The 11,479-nt window shown below is 33.0% G+C and overlaps 1 protein-coding gene across 2 annotated transcripts in view; it reads right to left on the bottom strand.

Annotated features, from left to right (window-relative positions):
- Window positions 1–11,094, bottom strand: part of LOC117108536 — a 26,403-nt gene extending 15,309 nt beyond the window's left edge. For both annotated transcript variants that reach the window (XM_033250577.1, XM_033250578.1), the window contains exons 1-4: window positions 10,872–11,094; window positions 6,561–6,665; window positions 2,987–3,207; window positions 1,318–1,501 (exon numbers count right to left, since the gene is read on the bottom strand). In XM_033250577.1, the coding sequence (XP_033106468.1) occupies window positions 1,318–1,501; window positions 2,987–3,207; window positions 6,561–6,636 (481 nt within the window). In that variant the 5' untranslated portion in view covers window positions 6,637–6,665; window positions 10,872–11,094. The remainder of the gene's footprint in view (window positions 1–1,317; window positions 1,502–2,986; window positions 3,208–6,560; window positions 6,666–10,871) is intronic.
- Between the last annotated feature and the right edge of the window lie 385 nt (window positions 11,095–11,479).

Genomic DNA, 11,479 nt, shown 5'->3' with positions numbered 1-11,479 from the left:
GTCACTCGTTCGTTGTGCCGATAAGCACAGCCGAAACATTTGCCTTCAAGACGCACATCGTATCCTACTACTACTGCATACAGTTTGAAAAAGGTGTTGTATAAACAAAATGACGTAATTTCCATCATGATACCGATGTTCGTAAAATCAAAAAATGCAGTTGCAATGAGGGCAGGCTGTCTAGCACTCATTAAAAAAACCGATTTAAAAAATTTATTATTTTGTGTTTGTTCAGTAAGAACATGCCCTATGATATTTAAAGGACATAAAGATGACCACGTAAGAATGTAACAGGCAAATATTTTGAACTTATCAGGCAGATATTTTTTCAGCCGATATTAGAACTTTAATGAATGATATGATGATTACTCTTCATTGGCTTAAACTAAATGATCAATGGACATACCACATTTTACTTTAAATATGTTTAAATGGTAATACCCCTGAAAATCTATCTTCTAAATTCACCTTCACCCATACCCACTCTGTTCATTCTTACCCTAATAGGAATCAAATATCAAACACTCTAGTTGTTCCACATGCAAATTGAAATTGTGGTGAGATTACATTTCGTACCAGAGCTGCTCATCTTTGGAACAATCTTACATTCGTAACAATTTTGATTTTCTTTCTATTAATATGTTTAAAAAAGGGGCCTTTATCTGTATTCAGTAGTACTGTATTGTAGCTTTCTTTTTGTTTAATTTTGGTTTGGTAATTTTCATTTGTCTGCTTTCATTTCAGTTTTAGGCTATCTTATCATTGTTTTTGATTTACTTTTAGTTACTTTTGAATTTCAGTTTGTAAACATTTTTTGTTATATTTACTCTATGTACCAGGGCTTCCTTGGAAAGCAGTGCTAGTCACTGAATGGATACCCTCTGGTTAAAGAAAGCTTAAATAAATAAATAAAATTAAATAAATATTTTAAACTTATCTACCCTTTGACTAGACAAACGTTGCTGAACAACCTAGGTTAACCTGTCTGAATGTTGCAGAAAACTATCAAACTTTCAGTTTATGCAAGTAATTAATAAGTTTTAAAATGTATGTATGAATACAGCCTTTCGCAACATATTTACTTAGTGATCATTAATATTCTATTTTTGAAAGATTCTAGTAAGTGAAAAACTTAACAAGGTGTTCTCGATAATGAGCAATCATTCTCTGTCCTTTATCAAACCATGTTTGCCAACAGCATCAGCTACAACAATGTACATTCTATAAATAAACTTCCTATCGGGTGAGTAAGCACCTCGTGTTTATATATGAGGATGAATGAATCACAACTCAAGAACATATGAAATTGGTTCTTACATTTGTCAGCTTTCTCCCAGGCCAGTCGCTGATCCTTCGACAGAAACTTGTAGCAAGCTTTGAAGCCAATATGCGAGTCACGTGTTGAGTGGTGCAACGTCAAGGTTAAGTTTAACGTTGACGAATCATAGACACGAGGCTGAGGTGTTTTGTACGAATAGTATGTATCAGGGTCGTTGGATATCTGGGTAGAAAAAAAATTTCCTATAAATTGTAAGTTTGTTCACAATCTCAAACAGTACAATTGCATTAAATATAATTGTATGATACAAGGCCAAATACTTCTCAGTACGTTCGTTTCTTTTTTTTAACCCCTTTTTCTACAGACAGTCGGAAATACAGTGTAGATGAAGCCTTGGCCAACAATGGATATGTACTGCAGTGCTAATGTGAATGTTCTCCAGTATATTTTTGGAGAGTTTGTTTTTAAGATAGTTTAAAAAATGTGGCGCAAAAATCAGAAAATTGAGAAGCTTTTAATATTAAAATAAGGCCTCCTGATCAAATAGTGATAAAAACATTATGAAAGTCAGTCAAATAATCGCAATAACTTTGAGAATGAGGTTGTTCAAAGTTACCAATGAAAGTCACAGTTGCGCAACTTATGTCATTGTCATTTGATCATGCACAATACACATGTATCGCACCAGATAGGTAGATGGTAAACTATTTTTTTAGAAAATGGTATTTGTGCCCAATTACCGATCTAACACAGAATTGTGCCTCAATCAAGGGACATTGTCCACCCAATGGAAGTTACAAGTTGTATTTGATAATGCACAATGCGCATGTATTGCACCAGAGAGAAGATAGTATTTAAATTATTCTGAGAAAATGTTTCTGATTATTTGCGTCCAAATTACTGATCTAAGACCGAAACATGCCTCAATAAAAGGACATCTTCCATCAACATTTGCCATGTCCATATTAATGCTGTCGGTGCTTTTGTAGAGCATTTTCATTTGATGAACTTTCTCATCTGTAGATTGGTTACATGTGCAGGCATAACTAATCAACATTTAGTATGATTTGAGCATATGACATTAAATTTGAGGGAATGTACTTTATAGTAATTTCAAAAGGAAAATGTACTATTTGAAATATCTATAAATATATATATTATGATCATCTATATAGTTTCAAATTTTGAGCTGCGATTAAATAAATACAAATTCAATTCTTTTAAGAGCTTTCATAAAGTATGTAAATTTATTCAAAATGAATTATAGACGGCTTGTCTGGCTTTTCAGAGCTATTATTCATTTAATCAACATTTTCATTAATGAATTAACATTGATATAATAATAGTGCATAAAGATGTTCATTGACTTATACTACACCAACAGCACTATAATGTTTAAATGTTATTAATTAGAAATCTAAGCTACTTTGAATGTGCCAGACATACAGTAGCATATTTTTAAAATTGCATGCTACTGTACATAATTTTATAACAGTAATACTTTTAATATTGTAGTCGCTGTTTAATAACTAATTTGATTCAGAAATTGTCTGACAATGTACGGCTAGACAAAATTGATCCACCCAAGAGCAACAAGCTAGGCTAAGATACAATTAAGAAAGCTCCTTGATTTCACCGCCTAATCAGCATCGCAATACAGCTGTTCCAAGGCAAAAACAATGCAACTTTAAAACAAAATTAACTTACCTTTAATGTATCTCCTTGTCTAAGCATCCCATTGTCATTCAAATAAAAATAGTCAAAATAAAGTAGTATTGCCCCTTGCTTATCCAAGTTATTCAGTCTGTATGTACAATTTAAATCTTGCTTGATGGTCCCATGATGTGACAGGAAATAACTGGAAGCTATAGTAAAATCACCGAAGTCGGTCTTTGATGGCGATCCAGAATAAATTGCACCACAGGTTTCTGTTGGCAATAGAAGAAATATAATATTTAAAAATATTAAAATAATTCTGCATGGTCATACTAATTTGCTATAATTTTCAATACTAGAAACTAATCTCTAAAATATAGTTTTAAATTTAAAATACTTTTGGTCCTCTATGTACTGTATGCAGTATTTTGCATAAAACTAGTGCAGTAGTACTATTAATACTCTTGACTAGCATTGTTTTAGTTACCATTTCAGAGTTTCCTATGTTCAAAAAACATGATTTACTATACTACTTCTTTATAAAACATAACTTGTACTTTATAATAAGAGAACCGGGAACAGTACAACACAAAAGTACTATGCTACTGCACTGTTAATGCATATTGTAGGCCTATTTTAATACACTACTTAGATAGGCTTTTCTTTTTCCATCTTGATTTCAGGTCAAACTTTTTTCAATTTTTTTTCAATCATATAGTAGTGAAGACTAGTCTTTTAAGAACATTTTGCTGGAAAATTGTTTTGGATACGACGCCCTGTTATGGAGTTATGATTTTTAAATAAAATGATGTCAGAAAATCAGCCCAAAAGCTTATCTTATTTCTGTTGGTTACGCACCGCTGATTCGCAATGTTTGTCATCGCTTCAAGACGTCTACCGATTTGTGAAAAAGGATAATGGTATATATGTTTTAACTGGTAGTAGGTCTCCCAATAAGAAAATTCAAATTTATCAATTTGAATTTTGTAAATATTACAGCTACAGAATTCATTGCACTGTCCATTTTCCAGATTAAATTATTATAATCTAATGTGCCGTTCAAAAGTTATGGCCTTTAGAGAAGGAATTATTAGGGATTCATCAGATACTGAGCCAAGCCACAAGCATGGAATGGAAACATGTGGTGCAGTATCCCACCAGGATATATTTGCCCATAAAATGCACATGACTGTGACTGTAATTTAAATGGTAATCATGCTTACAAAACACAACATTCTACCAGCTAATAAAAAGTAGCAGATAAAATAATAAAATGTCTTCTGCAATTTATTTAATTGATCACAGTGAAGCCTATACAAGTGGTAATTTTAGTTCAGCTATGTTAATTCTCACGCAACCTGCCTTTTTTTTTTTGCATCAAAAACCATTTTATGAAATTCACTGTTAGACTGTACAACAGTTAGGACCCTTCCCCTGAACTCCATAAGAGCTCTTCCCCTTGATATGATCTCACTGTCTATTTTTGATTTCCTCATTGGGACATCTGGCTTTGATAAGAAAATCCCTCATTGGATCCTGGTTATGGGTCTGATGCTGACTACCTACACACACGCTGTGAGATCTTGTGCGATATTAACAGCAATACGGAGAAATAACCAGACTTGCTGAACTGACCTCAAAAGGCTTTAGCCAACTTTATCATAATTGTTTACTTGAACACAAAAGATAAAAAAACATTCATTAACATTATCTTCAAGTTTTAAACTACAATGATTGAATTTGATCGAGATTAAACCCTGTTTCGAGATGTGACAAACCACTTAACCACTTAACAAAACGTGATGCTATAACGTGAATACTGTATTCAGTACAAGGCTACTCATTATTAATAATTAACAATGATAGTATGGGTAACTATTACAGGAAATATTTTAAAACATCACTGCATATAATACTTAATTAGGAAATTATTTTTTTCCAAAACATTCAGAAACTCTTGTGGATTTTAAGCTAATGGCATTAACCAATTTCTTGCTAAAGTAAAGAATTACTTAATACAAATTACAATATGGATGCACATGTTTTTTTTTAATGCATTGTTGCTTCCACATTTTTTTTATTAACTTACCACAGACATTACTGTTTATCTCTAACTTCTTGAGCAAACTGTTATGTTGAATAGTCATATAAACAAGAATTTAATTTATGGTAGAGAATTATTTATCACGCTGTTCTGATTGGCTCTTGCCGATCTGTGATATAATTGTTTATTCTACTTCAAAACTTTGTTACTGTTTCCTGTTTTAAGAATAATTTAATTAAGCATTTTATTTCATTTAATGTTTCTGATTAGTTTTGGTTGTTTTTGTGTATTTCATTTTATATGAAGGATAGGGAGCAAATATTGTTCGGGCTTTCGCCCATTCCCTATCCGGGCAATGCATGATGTTTTTCTCCTGTATGCTTTTTGCCAAATAAATATTACTATTATTATTATTAAGTAACATCTTATTCAATCTTTAAGGCAGCGGAAAAAGAATTATATTATGTTTACCTTGATGAAAAGAACAATTTTATCAATTTAAAAACAAGTGAACTGACATGGATATTGCAATGAAACTTGGTCAAGTAGATGAACCAATACATATAGACTTTAATGACCATTAAAAATAGGCAACGAGGTCAAGAATTTTGGATAGGTTTTCTTTCTGGGTCATGTTAGATCTTATCAATTTCATTCTCATCCTAAATTAAGCTAGCAAATCACAAGATGAAAAAAAAATCAATACTAAAATCACATATAGCCCTACACTATCGGATTTTCTTTATGAACGGTGGTGGTCCCAGAAATTAGGACATGGGTATGAACAAAGAAGCAAGCGTGCTGAGAGGGGGAAGGGGGAGTGCTGTGATCTGCGCTCACACAACAACGCTTGATCAGATTTTTTACTAAGTGAGTGCGTACTAGCACTCGCACAAAGCAGAGGAGGAATTTGTTGATAAAGAATGTGCTGCCGTCTCATTCCAGGTCTGTTAGAAGTTGCACCGTATACTTCCTCCAGCTTTAGTGAATGCATTTAGTATTAGTAATAAAAATGAAGAAAAGCCTTAAATATAATTAAGCATTTAAACATATATATAACATATGGTTTTCCAGAATTTGAAGTTTTTTTTACTATAACTACTTTGATTTTGGACATTTGAATTAATGCCAAGAGTATATTATAATGGTCTTTCACAACTCATTGACATTTGAAAGCCAGAAGGGATGCTTTGATTCATGTTCCAGGCTCTGGAAACATACAATCTAAAAAAATGCTTTAACCTCGATCTTAGCTATTCTTTCTAAAGCTTGCTTGAGCAACAAAAATTTGCATTCCAAAAGTATTATGCTTAACGGGTCATTTATATCTTATGTTATGTTTTAATGTTGCGGGCATGTACTCTATAAAATAAGTACAAGTAGAATTCTGCAACCATAATGTACAGTAAATATTAAAATGTTTTACTGTACTTTACAGTGGTCAAAACTGTACCCCTGACAACAGAAGTTACGTACAATTCCTTCTTTACCAAACTAGACATGCCTGGTTATGATACAAAATATATGGATTTCAATATAAGAAATACATATGCACAATATAAACTTATACTATAAACTCACCTGTGCTTTGCACCAGAAGAATAAGACTGGTAAATATTAAAATAATTAATATTGTCTTTCTTGCTAACTTAGTCATATTCCGTACTGTATGTCCAAGTAGTATTCCTGATAATGAAAAATACCTGTATTTAGATTGACAACATAAAATATAAAATATAATTAATGTAATTTCAATGTTGAAAATGACGATCTTTTAGGAATAAATCGTAAGACACATGTTAATGTCTGATTTATCCACTTCTTAAATGCTGGTAACGTCATATAATAGACCTTATCTAATATGGTTGCCAAGTCTTTTAAACTGTTCCACTTCTACATGCCCTTGGTCATGAAGTACTTTAAAAAGAGACTAATAGAGTAAGGACAGAATCACTGAATGCAATCTGATTAATTTAAATAAACCGCAAAAATCCAGAAAAAGAAATACAGGTACAAATATAGTTTTTTAATATATTACAGGGACTATTACTGTATATATACCCTTATAAACCGAAGTATTCAAAGAATGTACAAGAACAATAAGCCTATTTAATGTGTGAATGATTTTAAACGTTTTTCATCAAAACCACACCCAATCACAATTCACTTAAATGAAATTGCTATACCCACCAATTTTGTTTAGTTCCAAATACTAGCACCTTTTGTACTTTTTATATCTAGGCTAGGTTCACTTAAATGTGGGTTATTATTTATTGAACATGCTGTATTATCAGCTGCAATTAAAGTGAAAGGCTATAAAGGACAACATTTTTCAGTACTCTATGTACATACAGATCAGTGGCATATTCTCAATAAAAACTGTAACTGCTTCTATTACTATATCATCTACATTGCTCACATGACACCCCATAGACTTTTGAAAAAGGAAGACATCCTAGACAGCTATTCCATTGCCAAAAAAAGATAACTACCGGATAAGGAAACACAATGTTATATTGCAGGATGTAGTTGACTCTTTTTGTGTTCACAAGAATATAAAGTAGGAAATAATGAATTTAGTGACCGGACTATTACTACTACTACCTAGCAGTAAGTAGTTAACCAAGCCCTGCTGGTATTAAGTAGTTTGGGTATATAGCACAATGAATTTCTTTCTGTTTGTTACAAAACTTCAAATTATTATTATTTAAGATGTTGCGAGAAGTAATACTTTTTGAATCATGGCTTTTTTAGCTTTACAAACGTTACTTCGCATAATTATTATCAATTAAGTGGAGACAAACTATGAATGGACAAATTCAGATTAATCATTATTTGATACTACTGTATGCTTTAAATTAAATAGGATATTTAATTATTATTATTAATGGGCAATCTACTACAATGACACTATTGGCTAATGATTACAGTCTATTTGAAAATCAATAAGTACACAAACAATTTCATATATAACTGCAATTACGCTGCCTACTTTTACCTTAAAACTTATGCTCAGTATATTGATCAGGGAGAACCTTGGAATACATAGGTGTCGACTTTGGTAGACCCACTTAATAATCAATTTTTTATGTTTAGTTGTGCATAATGATATGGAAAGACAAACTGTGTGAACAAATGTAAATACATGGAGGTACCTAATACATTCTATCCACACTTATTAAGTTTTATGTTACAAATATATGTGATTAGTCCATATATAAGCATGTTGATGTCATGCTACATCCATATTTGTGCAAATCACAAAAAAATTGAGCGGAGAAACCTTAACAATTTGAAGTCATATACTGCATAAATCTGGAGGAAATAGAGAAACGTAAAAAAAATAATTTCAACCAAGATCTTGCTGAAAATATGACTTACAAAAAAACCTCAAAAAGTAAATTCTTTATTCCTGGCCCTGAATAATTATACTAGGCCTACCACCATTATGTATCAACATATCATACAATCCAAGATTTACAGTATATGAACGAATTATCTAAACTATGATAAGACTGCTTCAATCTGACACGTCATATATTGCACAGTATGTGCAAGAGACAACATTTGGCACAAAGCAGCATAGGATTATGTTTACATATTAAAGCGCTATGCTATAGAGGCAGTCATTCAAGAACATACCATTAATATATCCCATCTTGGCCCCAATCTTGGCACTCCTATTGAATTCTAAACATAGATGCCATTGGAAATATCTTAAGGCAACACTCCTAACTGGGAATGCAAAATCTATATACTGTAATGATTAATTGCATGTATTATAGTATTCAGTGCCTTCATTTCTACCACATAAGAATACAGTTGTTATCACATACTTAACTTCTGGATTGTTGATAAATTTGCATCCGCCTTCATTAACTTAAATTCAAGTGCAAAGTTCACTACCTGATAACCTCATTCCACGATGTGATTTTAACATTGTTTTAACAAAAATAATGTATGACCCACGCATGTTTTCTCTTGTATGCACAAGCTGGTACTATACGCATATGGATACACTTCAAGTCTGAATTTAATTTAATGTGCTTCAACACTGGTATGTGAAACTGTATTTTTAGGTGTCAAAATTCTACTTTCATTATGTCTCTTCTAATCGATATGCAGGATCCAGGATTTAAAAGTGGGGGGTTCAAAATATTAACAAAAAAAACCAAATTGAGAGAGGCGGAGGGGGGGTGTCAGGGGTCCTCCCAGGGAAAATTTTGATTCCCAGATGGCTGGAAATGAACTTTTTAACGACCTTTAAATTCTACAAAAGTCAATGATTCTCCCTCCTGAAAAATGGCCTGGTAATTTTATCTTATTCTTATAGAGAGAAAAAACAAAACAAAGACATAGCACAGGCAATATATTACTATATTCCAACAATATTAAGTTGGATACGTAGTCTTTCTTCCATGGTTTGATGAACTGATAGGCTTGAAGAACGCACTTCCATACATAAAAAATTACGAAGTCGAACCAAAAACAGTGGTTTAATTTTATTTAATTGGAGGCTAGTTGGGCTAAGCCTAGTTGGTCCGATCTGCCAATCTATGCATAGTAGGTTAGCATGCATTTTGTAAGCCAGGATCCAGTATTTTGCTTACAGAGGGGGGGGGGGGGAGGTTTAAACTAATTACTTGGCTGTCTCTTATACACATCTAGATGTGTATAAGAGACAGGCTAAGGACTAAGCAAATTTTCCGAAGATTCCATTTAAGATAATTCTGAAGGACCTGTATCTTATGGATGGAACCAGTTGGTATTAGGGGGCTTATGATCCTTCTTGACCATCATTCACACCAAAAGGTTAATTAAAACATCTCAGAACAGCTTAAAATTGCCAAAATGATCCAGTTTTCCCCAACCTTCCTGGATTCCACCAGTAATTTTTACCTGTACCCATTCAATACGATTCTCACAAACTGGACCCCATACAGTAAGGCCTCTGGTTCTCATATGATACCCCTATCCAGGTTACAGGCCAACCCAAACTATTTTGGATGGGTACCACACATTGCCTGGGCCCCAATGATCCAGTCCACAAGTCTAGTTTCATTTAACTATTACTAGAATATTGCTTTCAAGGTGATAAATATTAACAGATATTTATAGATTGCCAGAAGGTCTATACTTTAAAGATGCTCATGAAACATTGCCTGTCTGAGCAGGAAATAAAAAAAAAATAATGTGTTTTTATGTCCATGTATGTAGCAGCAATATAAATATCAAATAATACTAAGAAAACATACTGTTGATATGCTTTAGCCCTACTTATAACTTGAACAAACACATCCGGTTATGAGTTAAAAAGTAATATAAATATTGTACCGGGCCATTGTAGCTAGTAGTAGGGTAAGAAATGGGGGTGTTTATATTATTGTGTGATGAAAACAAAACATTTATTATTGATAAGCTATGTTCCTATTTTGAATAAAAACATCTAGTAATAACGCGTAAAAGTGAATATATTTAGCGTTATAGTCAGACAAATTATTGCTTCTGAATCAGCCCTACAGAAACTCATCCCATCTGACTTGCTTTATGCTGTGGTTAGTACTAGTATAGGCAGGGAGGCAGGGCACTGTTCGGTACGTTGGTAGCCTGCATCCAGGCCTGGATGAGGATGTTTGTCGCGAAAACCACAAAAAACAACACAAATATTGGCAATATATTAAGTCAACTACAACATAAGGTCAGCAAATAGTTATATTATTAATTTTAAAAAAAGTAAGAACAAATAATAATAGTACATTACGATCTATCTATTCAGAGAATACAATAATAATATGCACCGGCAACCTGATACTGCAACTACTACTACTACATACAGCCAACTCCACAAGCGAGGCACACACGTTTGTCGATAAACAATAAGCACGAACTTACCTCTGTGAGTTAAAAATCCAAACTCCAAATTCAAAAAAGAGACGTTTTTATTAACGGAAATTGGGGTAAATAGTGTATAGACCTATATATTTCACAATGAGATCCTATCACTCAGAAACCTAGCATTAACTGACGCGTTTTAGTAGTGTCCTCGGCGTTTTATTTACAAAATGACCTACGATGATAATGACCGCTACGCGCCAACCTTATTCTCTCATAACAGTGAAACGTAACGTGGGCAGAGCCCAATAATTGTGAGATCTGATTGGCTGACGGGGTATGTGACCGAAAAATTTTCCATCACTGAATATTTTCGAGGTCAAAACAGTTCATAGATCGCTACTTGGTGTCCTCAAAAGAGTATAGAATAGCATGCTCTGGTATTGTTGTGTTTACTTTTGGTAATACGTAGTATTCGTTTACTTTTGGTATCACACTGGTTATATGGAGGAAATGATAGGCCATTAACCATATATTATGTTTGTCGCACTCAATCTTTGTTTCCGTACTAAGTTATACACAAGATGTGTTTATTAAATAAGTTTCTTGTTGCTTTTCATTTCATCATTAGTGGCGTATCTTCATGGGTGCGCCGGAATGGAAGAGCA

This window comes from Anneissia japonica, unplaced genomic scaffold, assembly GCF_011630105.1.
Source record: "Anneissia japonica isolate Jap-2015-1 unplaced genomic scaffold, ASM1163010v1 scaffold287727_len1644234_cov201, whole genome shotgun sequence".
Classification (NCBI taxonomy): Eukaryota; Metazoa; Echinodermata; class Crinoidea; order Comatulida; family Comatulidae; genus Anneissia; species Anneissia japonica.
Note: the sequence above shows the minus strand (reverse complement) of the source record. Positions and strands in the feature narration are given on the sequence as shown.